At 39.1% G+C, this 15,153-nt stretch overlaps 1 protein-coding gene across 2 annotated transcripts in view; it reads right to left on the bottom strand.

The window, feature by feature from the left end:
• The window catches only part of PLXDC2 (plexin domain containing 2), a 411,410-nt gene that overhangs the window by 171,882 nt on the left and 224,375 nt on the right, over window positions 1-15,153 (bottom strand). For both annotated transcript variants that reach the window (XM_048837970.2, XM_048837969.2), the window contains exon 4: window positions 9,377-9,446. In XM_048837970.2, coding sequence (XP_048693927.2) covers window positions 9,377-9,446 — 70 coding nt within the window. The remainder of the gene's footprint in view (window positions 1-9,376; window positions 9,447-15,153) is intronic.

Here is a 15,153-nt window from a genome sequence, read left to right as displayed (position 1 = left end):
CAATTCTATGATCACCAGAATGTACAGGCGAGGAAGCCCCTGTTCTCTCATCAGGCGTGTGTCCATGGAACAATCATTAGTATAGCACGTAACTGTATTAACTACCTCCCAGATTTCCATGCAGAAACCTAGGCGAAGGGGGATAGTGGCACAGAAAACAGCCAGGTCTCCTCTCCAGTGTGTTTCCAGTACCACCTGTAAAGCCCCACAGAGCTCTGTTTAGCACAAAACCCCAACACATTTTCTCTGTTGCCAGCCTCCTACAATAAACTAGTGACAAAATTCAGTCTTGGTCGGTTACAGTTTTCATGATACAAAATTTACTAGTTTTAAAATACACCGTCTGGCCCTGCTGGTCTTGAAAAGGAAGCTTTAGACCATTGGAAAGGGGAAAGCTCTAGATTCCCGGTAAGATTCAGCATTGAATTCTAGCCTTGGATGGCCCAAAATTGTCACATTTTTACATACAGACATACTATTTTAGGATAGGAGTAGTTGTTTTTAGAGGTGCTTTAGGTTTCCTCTGAGCACTACACAATTGGGAGCTTGGTAACTATGGCATCTGGCTTTACAAATGGTGGATATGAATAAAACTGTCAAAATAAAGTTTTTAAAAATTTTCAAATGCATTCTTAGAATAAATTTTTATCTACAATGTGTGACAGATACTGACTACATGATGGCACAGCGTGGGATAAATGTTGTATGTACAGTAAAGGCTTTATTATCCAGCATGTTACGGGAATGGGGTTGCGGAAAGTAAAAAATTCCAGTTAACTAAGAGGGAGGGAGTTTGGGTGCGGGAGGGGGCTCAGGGTTGGAGGGGGTTGGGGCGCGGGAGGAGGGGCAGGGTGCTGGATCCGGAAGGCGTTCACCTTGAGATACCAGTGGAATGGAAAGCGAGTTATCATGTGATATGAGCACATCATGTTTTTCTCCAAATATAGAACATACATTTTTACTGAACTTCTGCCTTTTCTACGTTATTGTTGATAATTTTACCACTTCTATCTTGTAATGGAATGATACCATTGTTATGATTCTTTTTGTTTCTACTATACTTAAAAAAACCCTCATTCTTATTATTCTTAACTCTGCTGGCAATAGATTTCTCCTTGTGTCCATCTGCTTCCCTTATCAATTTTCTAAAATTTGTACAAAGCAATGCAGAAAGGGTAGAATTTTCTGAATAAACAATTACCCAAACAGGTATCATGTAGTAGATAACTTGCCTAACTAACTTGGGGCTTTTACCATTCATGAATAACACACCGTCCCAAACTCATGCTGCTAAAGCCTTTGTAAACACATAATTGTGATGTTACACTCCATATGTTTATGGAAATATGCTTCTGGAATATGCGTTATGCAAAAGGTATCTTGTAAGGTATCATTACAAAGCTTATAATCTACTGAGTGTGTTCATCCTGTCTGTATGAATGTATCATTTTTGTATCTAAAACTAGAAATATGAAGTATTACTCTGAGGTCCTATTGTAATTATGCAAAGTGTGGGACATTAATGGTGGCTTAGGATCTTGATGGCTCCCATTAACTAGAACAATTGGCTGTAAATGGCTGTTTACTCGTAAGCCTTCCTGTGTTTGTGTGAGTCAGGCCAGAAAGAATGGAGGCTTGGGGTCTCATAGGATGCACTTCCATTTAGAAGGAGGGGTGGGAACCCAGAGAGAGACAAAGGATTATCACCTTGTGCCAAAGATATAAAAGGGGGTGGAACAGAACAAAGGAGGCTGCCAGTCATGAGAAATCCCCTAGTTACCACCTGAGCTGGAACTAACAAGAACTGTACCAGGGGAAAGGATTGGGCCCAGACTAAGGAGGGGTCTAGTCTGTGAAAGAAGCTTACTGGAACATCTCTGAGGGTGAGATTTGCCTGTATTCAGTTTCTTAAATGTATTAGGCTTAGACTTGCGTGTTTTGTTTTATTTTGCTTGGTAACTTACTTTGTTCTTTCTGTTATTACTTGAAACCACATAAATCCTACTTTTTATACTTAATATTAATATCTGGGGGAGCAAACAGCTGTGCATATCTCTCTATCAGTTTTATAGAGAGCGGACAATTTACGAGTTTACCCTGTACAAGCTTTATACAGACTAAAACAGATTTATTGGGGGTTTGGATCCCATTGGGAACTGTGCGTCTGGGTGCTGAAGACAGGTGACTTGCTGAGCAGTTTTTGGTTAAAGTCTGCAGCTTTGGGGGCATGGACCAAACCTGGGTCTGTGTTGCAGCAGACTAGCGTGTCTGGCTCAACAAGGCAGGATTTGGAGTCCCACGCTCGCAGTGGAAAACGGGCACAGAGGTAATTCCAGCACGTCAGGTGACAGTCCCAAGGGGGTCTCTGTGACTGAACCCATCACAGTAATAATGTATTCCACATTTAGGCCCTACATGCAATTTTTCTATGTGTGAGTGCCAAAACCCCAGCATTCTTGGGTACCTTTTCCACATGAAATTAAAGGGCATGCTTGATGGAAGAAATGATGTGGGTATAAGTATTCAGATTAATTTTTCCAAGACCACAATGAAGGACACGGTTAAAGTTCTTGTTCCTAAAATCCCATAGTTGTGTACCCCTGGCATTACTGATGTTAAAACTTCAAAAATCGGTAAAAAAAAAGCTCTATTATGATTGCTAACTCTGGCTAAAAACCAGTATTCATGGCATGGCCTATAAGATTCAGCTTGATCAGAGTAAACCCATAACTGAGCAAGTATCAGCAAGAGTAATACGGAACTCAGAGCAGTTCAAAAGGAAATGAGGACTTACAATAAATTATTTCAACATAGTATAGTCCATTGTATATCTTTGTATTGATCAGATATAACTTTATAAGTACAGTGCCACTCTCTCAGATCAAAAAGAAGGTGCCACAAGTACTCCTTTTCTTTTTGCGAATACAGACTAACACGGCTGTTACTCTGAAACCTCTCAGATCAGTGGTTTTCAACCTTTCCAGACTACTGCACCCATTTCAGGTGTCTGATTTGTCTTGCGTACTACAAGTTTCACCTCACTTAAAAACTACTTGCTTACAAAATCAGACATAAAAAGGCAAAAGTGTCACAGTACACTATTACTGAAAAATTGCTTACTTTCTCATTTTTACCATACAGTTATAAAATAAATGGGTTGGAAAATAAATATTGCACTTACATTTCAGTGTACAGTATATAGAGCAGTATAAACAAGGCATTGTCTGTATGAAATTTTAGTACGTGCTGACTTCGCTAGTGGTTTTTATGTAGCCTGTTGTAAAACTAGGCAAATATCTAGAAGAGTTGATGTACCCCCTAGAAGACCTCTGCACACCCCCAGCGGTACGTGTACTCCTGGTTGAGAACCACAGTCTTAGATCAATGGGTGTTAATGAAAGAGAAAAAAATGTTTGTGCATATTCTTGTAATTTAAAAAATGAAAATGCTTTTAAAATATTTTGTATGTGTGTGTGTGTGTGTGTGTGTGTGTATATATATATATATATATATATTGATTGTTATACTGGATAAGATCTCTGTGGTCCATTTAGTTCAGTATCCTGTCTCTGATAGTGGCCAGTACCAGATGCTTGAGAAGAAAGTGCAATAAGCTGCAGTGTGGAGAGGAGGGATAGTTTGCTCCTCAGGAAAATCTTTTCAATGCTAATAATTACAGAGTGTCTTAAACCTGGAAGCATGAGAGTTGGTATCCCTTCTAAAACATCTTCAGATCCTCAAGTCTTTACTTTTATAATTCTGGAAATTCTTGTTAAGTCTTATAAATGTCCCATTCCTCTTTGAACCCTGCTAAGTTTTTGGTCCCAACAACATCTTGTGGCAATGAAATCCACAGTCTAATTATGGGTTGCATGGAAAAAAGACGTTTTTTTTAACTCAGAATTTTTTTTTAAAAAAGATTAATCATATCTTGACAGGCTCCACAATTAAAATATAAAAGTAGGTCCATATCTAATTGGGTACATTTTCTCACTAATACTACTCTTTAATGATCTTAACTGTTCCTTTATGGTTCTGAAGACGGTTTCATGATCAAACATCATTTTCATTTCACATGCACAACCTTTTTGTTATTACCAAGTAGCTGTGTTAAAACTGGAAACAGGTGACCTTCCCATGGTCTTCAAGCCACACACTGACTTTAGTAAAATCCTTCCTTTGCAGAATACATTTTTATAGCAGTATCTTTTTGTTCCATGGAAAGACTGGAAACAAACTTTATGACCCTAAGGGTAGTGACACAAACTCCAAAACCTCATTAGAACCTAGTAATCGAGATAAGACTTGGGGGCTAACATATGAATTACCAGAGGCTGTACTTCCTGCCACCCTGCATAACTATGCTAGAAGACACAGCAACGGATATTATTGAAGAGAAATGCTCTGTTGTTGGTCAGATGTGGGAACAGGAAAAGAGCCTGCTAAGGAACTTACACTAGATGACACAGGTCTCCATTTGAAAACATAGAGCAATGAATTACAAAGCTGGCTGATGAATCTTGCCCATATGCTCAGGGTTTAGTTGATCGCCATATTTAGGGTCGGGAAGGAATTTTCCTCCAGGGCAGATTGGAAGAGGCCCTGGAGGTTTTTCGCCTTCCTCTGTAGCATGGGGCACGGCTCACTTGCTGGAGGATTCTCTGCTCCTTGAAGTCTTTAAACCACGATTTGAGGACTTCAATAGCACAGATATAGGTGTGAGGTTTTTTGCAGGAGTGGTGGGTGAAATTCTGTGGCCTGTGTTGTGCAGGAGGTCAGACTAGATGATCATAATGGTCCCTTCTGACTTAAATATTTATGAAAAAGCTTGCCACATACAAAGAGAAAATAGTGAAGAGCTATTAGTGCTATTAGCATGGAAAATTAATACAAAAATAAATAAATAAAAAGACACTGCGTTGAGGAGGATTTGAAGCCACCAAAGCCCCGGGACAGCTTTGGGAAGGATTGGGTCTCCTGGCACAATTCCTCCCAGAGCTCCACAGGGAGTGTGCACCCTGCTGCTCAGCCAGCTAGATCTGCTAGTTGGCATTGGCGAGCACAGGAAGAGAGGCTCCTTGTGCTTAGCTCCCTCCTGCCTATGCACAGGACAGGTCACAGTTCAGGTAGGTTTAGCATGAAATTATCAAAAAACCTGAGCAAAGGAATAAAAAAACCTGTTGGCCATAAGTTTCTAGGAAATTTCACAGTCAACTGACACTGAGCAACTTATGATGATACCTTCTATTATTAAAGACCTGAAGCCCTCCAGTGGCATTCAGAAAGCATTAATAAATAAATAAATAAATATCACCGTTAACATATACGGGAATCACATATGACAGATGTTGACCTCTTTAAGAGCTGTACATGATGAATTATGCTAAAAACGCTTGAAACAGTTTTACCTCCTAGTCATAAATTCAGTAACCTTGTTGAAATGGACAATGACACATTAAATCCCCAAACCAAACATTTCATTCCCACTTCTTTGTTGAGCCAAACACAATAACTTCTCATCAAGACTACTCAGAAGCAGCACCTAATTTTAGTTTAACAGATGAAACTGAAAGAAGGTCTACATCTACGCAGTGTCTTCAATAGCCAACTCTGAAGCAGTGATTTTCCTATGGGTGAAATAGGTGAAAAGCTGTTGGGTAGACAGGGCACCCACAAAATTTCACCATCATGAGGATTTAATGTGCCATTGAATCTGCTTGTTTTAGTCCTTTCCTCCCCCTTTACAATTTTTTCAATTTAAAGACCATGTTAGTATACAACTTTCCAGCAACAATGACCAGAGCTCATTGAAATACTAAGTGAAAAATCTCATTCAACAAACTCAATGACAGCACTATACAGGAAACAGAAAACTCCATAAAACAACTATGTTGAAAAGGGATTAAGACTGGTTAAGCAATGCAAACCCTTAAGAACAAGGAAATACCCAGTTCTGGGACACACAGCACATTTCCAATGACAGTTAAAGAGTTCTCCCTCTTTTCAAGGAGATTTCTCCCACAGAGAAAGAACCCCTCTTCAAAGGAGAGATTCATCTCCCACACGTTGATTACAACCTTAGCAAGTATTCAAAGTTGACATATGTACATACGTTAAGTGTGCAATGTGTTATGTATTCCTAGAGGAAGGATGAGGTCACAGTTACATTACACTGCAAGGCAGATTACTGTGCAAAACTATTCACAGGATTGGGTCCTAAGCATACACACAGTTCGTATATGGTAAAGGAAAAAATTCCCCATACTCTGAGACTACATGGTGAATCAAAACCTGAACCTGAACACACAACCCTTTCTACAAGCTCAATCAGCACGCATAAGAATTCTGTTGCATCTGGAGGGAGACTAAGTATGTCTCATCCAAGGTACCAAGCCTTTATCTGCACAATGGAAATGGGGCAGTCAGCAGCTACTGACTTGGAAAACTGGTGCTCTTGGTAACAAGCAACTACCACACTGCTGTGACAGTCTGTACCTCTATGTTCACCCTTTTTACAAGACTGTGATAAATTTTGTACAAAATATGCCTTGTGAGGTTGTGACAGGTTCCCCAGGGTTCAACCTGGAACTGGGGAACAGCTGAGTCCTCTGTCTTACCAACTTGGGCTCCCTCTCACATTGTGATGCTTTGACAAGATGCAAACCTCTCCAGGTCCTGCACTCACACAGACATCCACAGGCAGGGACACACCCAGCTGAATTACATGAATGCTTCTCCTAGCCACTCATGAACCAACAATTGAGAGCCAATTCCCCACATCTCCCCAGCCTGGGACCCCAGAGCTGTACCATCTTGCCCTGGTCAGAAGCCTGACCAGCGTAAATTTATTACCCAGTCCACCCCTCCCTCAATGTGGAGAGGACATGCACCATCTCTTGTTCCTGAGCAGACTTCCCATGCACTTCAAGCAAAACCCACTGTTTTAGCTACAAAACAGATTTATTAACTACAGAAGGTGATTATAAGTAATAAGCGTACAGATTAAAAATGGTTACCTAGGAAATAAAAGTAAAATCACAATCTGAGTTTTATAAACTAGACAGAATTCGAATCAAGCAGTGTCTTAGCCTGATGGTATAGTTTCTTAACACACAAGTTAGGATTCTTCTTTCTAGCCTGGGACCACCTTCCCTGCTCAAAGTCTTTGTTCTCCAGATGGCTTTCCAGGTGTTGAGATGTGAGGGGAGTGAGGACAAATGATGATGTCACTTCCCCTCCTTTATAGGTTCCTCCAGGTTGCTGGAAAGATCTTTTGCTATGTTGTGAGTCAAGCAGTCTCCATTGTCTACATGCTCTCTCTGAGAGGTCTCCAATGTATACAGTACCTGGGGTAGTGCCTGTGACTGTGTATTCCCCTTAATGGGCCTGGGTGTTTCCAACTTCATAACATATTTCAGGAACCTACACATAACAAAACTTCGTAACTCCACATACAATGATAACACATACAATTCAACAGGATATTAATGTTCAACAGATTAAGACTTTTTAAAATGATACTTTACAAGGCATTTTTTTACAAAACATATCATAATCATATAACCATTGTAAATATAGGGGTGCCATGGTGCTGCTTTGGGGTACAAAGTATCACACAGGTATAATTTGAAAACTCATAATCTGCTGAACATTATTGTCCTGGTAAATATGCATGGTGACATTGTATGTAAAGTTCTAACATTTTACTGTATAAGATATGATCCAAGTCTGGGGAAACAACCAGTTCCCCAGAGACAGAAGGTTAGCCAACACCTCAGCCAAGTGTGAATAAAATCAAATGGACTATGATTTGGTTAAGCAGCCTTTCTTTGGCAGGAAGAAGGATGTGAGTGAGAAATTTATATATTGGCAAAAAAAAAAAGCAGATGAAGATTCCCATCCCCAAGACCTCGTGTCTCCTGAACCCCAAGTGGAGATGATCTTCAAAGGGAAAAGACAACTATAAAAAATCAGAAGAGAAGCCCCAATTCATCTCTTTCTTCATCTCTACTCACAGCATCCACACTTTAAAGGCAAAGGAAGAATCATTGGACTGGGGAGGGATCCTGTCTGAAAGATTCAGCCAGTAAGACTGCTTGAAAATGTGGTAAGAGAGACCTTTTTGCTTTAAATTCACTTAGCTTGTTAAGATATTAATTTGTGTTTTACCTTTTATTTTTATGTAGCCAATTCAGACTTTTATGCCTCAATACTTGTAATCACTTAAAATTTATCTTTCTGTAGTTAATAGAATTGTTTTATCTAAACCAGTGTGTTTGGATTGATGCATTTGGGAACGTCCATTTGAGATAACAGGGTCCCTGCACATCATTTTTAATTATTGAAATGACGGACTTTCTATGAATTTGTAGTGTCCAAAAGGAAGGGGCAGGCAGTACGATACACATTTCTGGAGGAGAGTCTGGGACTGGAAGTATCCTGGTGTCACCCTGTGATATAATTCAGGAGTGACTGGCCAGAGCATTCTCATAATTCAGCTGGGAGTGATTTTACATGCTAGAGGCTATGTAACCAGAACAGGAGTGGTTCTTACAGCAAAACAGGGTAAAAGGCTGGAGAATTGAGGGGACACAGCTGTTTAACAGTCCAGATTATACCCCGGTCAATGTCACAACTGCCCACCACTAACTTCCACAAACAGTGAGCCCAGTTCTCCGCTGAGCTGTGCCACTCTCTCATCTCACTAGTAGCTTTCCTAACAGACTTTCCTCTACCTGCTTTGAACCCTCTAGTTGGATACACTGCCTCAGAAATTGTAAATCTGTTAACAGAAATGGGCCTATGCTATGATGTTCAGATCCAAATCCAAGTTTTCCCAAAGTTTTGAGTCAGGCCCATTATACAGATAAGCCCAAGCCACAAAGGTTGGATCTGTATAAAATCTTCCCCAGAACTGGGGGATGGGTCTCGGAATAGGGGATGTAGTTTAGGCCCGTCTCTACTTTTTCCAGAGGTCAGCAAAAGAAAAAAAATCTGGAATTGAAAAAAAATCATTTTGTTTCTCCCCTGCTTATGTTTCCCCTCCTTTGTGGCTTCTGACCAATTTCCATAACCAGCATTATAGCTCTGATCACAAAAGGAAGTAAAAACAAAAGGAGAATGGGGAAATACTTAAACAGGAAATTATTCACACTATTTGTTTTCCTACTGAAAACACTTTTAGATCAGTTTCACTTGAGCAGCTGGAGGTTTTTCCAACATGACAATTATTTTGTTATGTGCTTTCTGTGGAAAGGAATATTTCCCAAATAAATACTACACTTTATCTCTTGACATCTGAAGAAAAGGCATTTTTAAACAGCTGCAGGAAACTCTTGTCAGATTCCTTAAAGTGAATGGGTAGAAAGCCACTTACCCCCAGTTGCCACAGTAATTTCACGTAGGAAATGGCCATAAAATGGAAAATCGAAGGACAGATTCACTCTCTGCAAGGAACAACACCAAAAAAGAAAAATCAATAATGTGAAGAATAGGAAGAGAAAAACGAAGAGCCCTCCACTTCAAAATGTGATTAACCCATTTATTCCTGCCATTTTTAAAGCAGCCTTGCCATCCCTCATTTGGAATCCCCAGTGGTTAAATTGGAGGAAAAAAAAGTGTACGAGCTAAAGGCCTGAAAGCACAGCACATGGAAACATAGGATCTACACTACTAATTAAAAAAAAATACAGCCCCACTAAATGGATGATTCTATTCGGTATGGGTAATCATCATGTTTGGGAAGGGTTTCCACTAAGCAAGGTTATTTCTGCCTTTTTTCTTAGTATGACAACCATCATTATTTCATGGCTATAATAGTACCTGAATATTACAACATACCCTAATATTTGTCCACTCCATCAATTGCAGGCAATGGTCTGTATTTAAAATATCCTTCAAATGTATTTTTCTAAGCCTACTTCTGTCTTGTTTTTAATTTGTATACTACCTTTGGATTGAATTTGGCTCCCTTGCAAAAGGATCAGTTTCTCCAGCCATCAGAGATTTTTAATGACTTATTTGGCATGAAATTAACCACTGAAGATTACAGTGACTTGAAATTAGATTTTCTTTCCTCTTAAATGGAAACCAGAATTTTGAAGGGATTTGTTATTACTTTTTTTTGTTTACAACTGGAACAGCAAAACGCATTTTCATTGTGCTAATTGGACTATGTAGACTCTCTCTCTCTATATATATAAACTGAATACTTCAAGGCAAGATGGCACATCTAATGACAATATGTGAACAGCTTTTTCCCGACATGTTTTCTTTGTTGACAAACATGGTATATTAATGTACATACTCTATTGTCCATGTGCTTCTTCTGTTATACATTATTTCCAACAGCACAGCTTAAAAATGCCAAATTTTCTGACCAAAACAATACTGAGGGACACAGGTAAAACACACAAGCCCCCCAATATTGGGTAAGAAAAATATGTACTCATAAAAAAGGAGTAAAGCAGCAGCAGATTTTGCTGTTTAAATAGATATGGTCACTTGTGAGTGACCAGCATAGCAGTATTTATTTCTTCTCTCTCCACTTTGGTTTATAATTATCTTACTTTTTTCTTCCTTTCTTATAAGCCCATTCATATTTCCTTTTAAGTATCTACATCTTCAACATACTTCTTTAAATCTTCACTGTTCTAAGTCTTGCCTCCAGACTATTTCTTTCTGCCCAGACCAGAAAGTAGAGGGTTTTTAATTTTTTTTATTTTTTGCTTAACATTAACCATTGTTATTTCTACCTATATCTCCCCTTACTCCTGTTCAGCTCATTTAGAATAGCTTTTACAACAATTTAGAATCACTTTGGCAAACAACTGTGCCCCCTTAGCAATATAGCAGGACTCTGAATTAAAAGCTGTACTATTAAAAGACCCATCCTGTGCCCATTCAACAAATATTGAGCTCTCATTGATTTCATTTGTACAGTTGGGCCCTAAATCCTGGAACTGTAATATCTGTTTAATACAATATTAGGATTTAAATAATCATCTGTAATACAGGGCATAAACGTCTGTTTTTAAAGGTGTATTTTTAAGGACAACCATCATTTAAGACATGCTCACCTTTCCAGCTGGAAAGCTTATATGAACTTTTGCAGTTATAATGCTGTAGGGTTGATATTCTCTGCAGGAGAGAAGCTCTTTCCATGCACAGGTGATAGAATTTGTGTGCACAAAAGAGAATTGTGTATTCACTAAATATCTGGTACCTTCCTGATTCAGCAGATCTGTTATTAGATGCCCTACCAATGAATCTGTGCATCCAAATCACAACTGGAGTTTAATTTTATTGCCAAAATGTTAATGACAAAAAAAAAGAATAAATAAAAATGTTGAGAAAGAGTTGTAGATAGGAAAATATAATCCTTTTTATTTTCAAAGATAGAATAGAAACAAAGGAAGACTGTATTAACTGACTGTTCATGATTCCAATGAGAACTGCGGAATAATATCATTAAGCATTGATAGTGCAGGACTTAGAACTGACACACTTCATGGCTAATCTTCATTGTTCCTTTTCCCTTGAAAAACAAGAGTAAGAAATGGTATGGGCAACTCAGAAGCTATATGTTTCTTTCAGTATTGCAGAACACATTTATTTACTTGTAGACTGAACAGGTATTTTGTCCATTAGTTATTTTGAGGTGATGGTGGAAGAAAGGTGATACCATAATTCTTAGCATTCCCAGAAGGAATCATACAGAAAATACTTACAGGCAAATTGCCATGTCAGAAACACTGATTTCTTGATGTGTCAGTCCTATAGATATCGTTGTGTTCTATAGGCAGTTATTACAGAAATGATATCCCAGCATGGCCGTGAGGTGGGCATTATTAATGTCCTGTATACAGGTAGTTACATCTGTCCTAATAGCTGCACAACTTTGAAATGACACTATATATAACTACAGGCTTGTACCTCATTTTCCTTCCTTATATCCATTAGGAAAGTACAATTTCTTACTTTGGAATTTTTCTAATTTTTTTCTAAATTTTCATAATTTCTAATTTCTCTGTCTTATTTTATCATTTCTAATTACCTATTTTTTCACAACTAATGTTTTATTTTTAAAAATAAACAAATGCAAACACTAATGAGCTACCTTACGATAATAAACGACTATATTAGGGAAGTGGAAGGTAAACAAACCCAAACATCTCTCAGGATACAAATTTCAGTGTCAAAATTCCAAATAGTAATTTATTGAAAAAACGTTTAAAAATTAAAATTACAAAAATAGCAGAAGTTCTCATCCAAGAAATGAGAACATTTAGATTGCCAAATTATTGAAACATTGAGGCAGGAGGTCAAATTTGAGATCTTACTGTGAATCTAGGGAAAACTAAGTGTCCAATGAATCTTTCCAAATTATAGTTTTGCAAAATTACCTTTCTAGTTCATTATGACCTCAAGCTCCGAACGGTTTACAAGTTGATACAATATGTTCAAGCTTTATTACATCTGTTCAGAATCCCCAAATTATAAAATGCATTAACACTGAGCTTTTAAGCAAATCTGAATCCTTGTTTTCCTATACTAAAGAATGATGCTTAAGAAGTCATCAGCATCTAAATCACTAAGTCTCAGCAAGATGTGTGAATTGACCTTTCATTGAGTAATGAAGGAGTTTCATCTCTGCACAAGGAGATGAGAGATGTTTCTGCCAAGCTCCAACCAGACCGCCCATTTGGCATTTTAAATACTATACTAGTTTTGTGGTTTCTTATTTTTTCAAAAGTCATCACGGTGATCATTTGTAAGGAAGCATAAAGCTATCATAGAATCATAGAATATCAGGGTTGGAAGGGACCCTAGAAGGTCATCTAGTCCAACCCCCTGCTCGAAGCAGGACCAATTCCCAGTTAAATCATCCCAGCCAGGGCTTTGTCAAGCCTGACCTTAAAAACCTCTAAGGAAGGAGATTCTACCACCTCCCTAGGTAACGCATTCCAGTGTTTCACCACCCTCTTAGTGAAAAAGTTTTTCCTAATATCCAATCTAAACCTCCCCCACTGCAACTTGAGACCATTACTCCTCGTTCTGTCATCTGCTACCATTGAGAACAGTCTAGAGCCATCCTCTTTGGAACCCCCTTTCAGGTAGTTGAAAGCAGCTATCAAATCCCCCCTCATTCTTCTCTTCTGCAGGCTAAACAATCCCAGCTCCCTCAGCCTCTCCTCATAACTCATGTGTTCCAGACCCCTAATCATTTTTGTTGCCCTTCGCTGGACTCTCTCCAATTTATCCACATCCTTCTTGAAGTGTGGGGCCCAAAACTGGACACAGTACTCCAGATGAGGTCTCACCAATGTCGAATAGAGGGGAACGATCACGTCCCTCGATCTGCTCGCTATGCCCCTACTTATACATCCCAAAATGCCATTGGCCTTCTTGGCAACAAGGGCACATTGCTGACTCATATCCAGCTTCTCGTCCACTGTCACCCCTAGGTCCTTTTCCGCAGAACTTCTGCCTAGCCATTCGGTCCCTACTCTGTAGCTGTGCATTGGGTTCTTCCGCCCTAAGTGCAGGACCCTGCACTTATCCTTATTGAACCTCATCAGATTTCTTTTGGCCCAATCCTCCAATTTGTCTAGGTCCTTCTGTATCCTATCCCTCCCCTCCAGCGTATCTACCACTCCTCCCAGTTTAGTATCATCCGCAAATTTGCTGAGAGTGCAATCCACACCATCCTCCAGATCATTTATGAAGATATTGAACAAAACCGGCCCCAGGACCGACCCTTGGGGCACTCCACTTGATACCGGCTGCCAACTAGACATGGAGCCATTGATCACTACCCTTTGAGCCCGACAATCTAGCCAGCTTTCTACCCACCTTATAGTGCATTCATCCAGCCCATACTTCCTTAACTTGCTGACAAGAATACTGTGGGAGACTGTGTCAAAAACTTTGCTAAAGTCAAAAGCTTTGCTATGAACTGGTGTCAAGTACAACTATAGCCCACATTCCTTTTCTCTAGATACAAGATTAGAATCTTGACTTAACTATAATCAGTCTTTTAGAATTACTATTTTTTACCCTTTGAACTAAAAGTCTTGGTCCCTGGGTTAACAGAAAGCCGAGTGAATTATGAAAGCAACATTAAAAGCATAATTCATTAAAAAGGCTTTTAGTATAGAGAGTTATTTTTAAAATTTTCCTGTAAAATATCCATGTAGGAGCCAGGTAGTAGAATGTGTCCAATTCCAGACTATCATTCCATGACAGCTGAGCCATGCAGCATATGTGGGTGTTGGTGGATCCAACATGCAAATACAAATCAATTACACACAGAGAAATAAAACCTTACCGGTAGATTCATTGGTACTTATCCATCTTTAAGAGAGGACATAAAATAGAGGTCTCAAGAGAGATCTTAAAAACAATAGCAAAATCTATGCCTGGATTTTTATGCCTATAATTGAATTTTGTGGGCAAACATCATTACTTACATCTCTATCTATTATGGACACAAAGCAGGTGGATTCACTGTTACTCTCTGAGGTGAATATGAAATGGATTAGTTAAACCACATTACATCCCTGTGTGGATGCTGTTAATCAGAATTAAAGGGACCTTAATTTGGTTTAGTTTAATTCACTTTGGTTTAATATGGTTTAACTAATCCACTTCAAATTCACATCTTTAGTTAATTTGGATTAATTTTCCTGGATGTTCACCGTGAAAACAAGCCCTTAGGGGCATGAAGAATCCACATCCCTGAGTGACACAGTTAAACTGACCTAACCCTCAGTGAAGACAGCTCTAGGTCAATGGGAGAATTCTCCCACTGATCTAGCTACTGCCTCTCAGGGAGGCGGAGTACCTACGCCGATGGGAGAACCCCTCCCGCCAGCATAGGTAGTGTCTTTACTGAAGCGCTGCAGTATGGTGCAGCTGTGACACTGCAGCATTTTAAGTGTCAGTCCATTCTAACACCTCTGGATTCACTCCCTCACAACTTTCACAAAATTTTGCTCTTGGACTGAAATTTCTCATGCTTAGCCACAATGGTCCAAGTTGAAACAAGTGTGCTTACAAGCTAACATGTGCATTCAGAGAAAAAAATAATGCCAGGTGAAGGCTGCCAAACAATATTATGTAACATTTCTAATTTTAATTTAACCCTAGATT

The sequence above is a fragment of the Caretta caretta genome, chromosome 2 (genome assembly GCF_965140235.1).
Source record: "Caretta caretta isolate rCarCar2 chromosome 2, rCarCar1.hap1, whole genome shotgun sequence".
In the NCBI taxonomy this organism is placed as follows: domain Eukaryota; kingdom Metazoa; phylum Chordata; order Testudines; family Cheloniidae; genus Caretta; species Caretta caretta.
The sequence above is the reverse complement of the archived record's forward strand: the minus strand, read 5'-3'. Positions and strand labels throughout refer to the sequence as shown.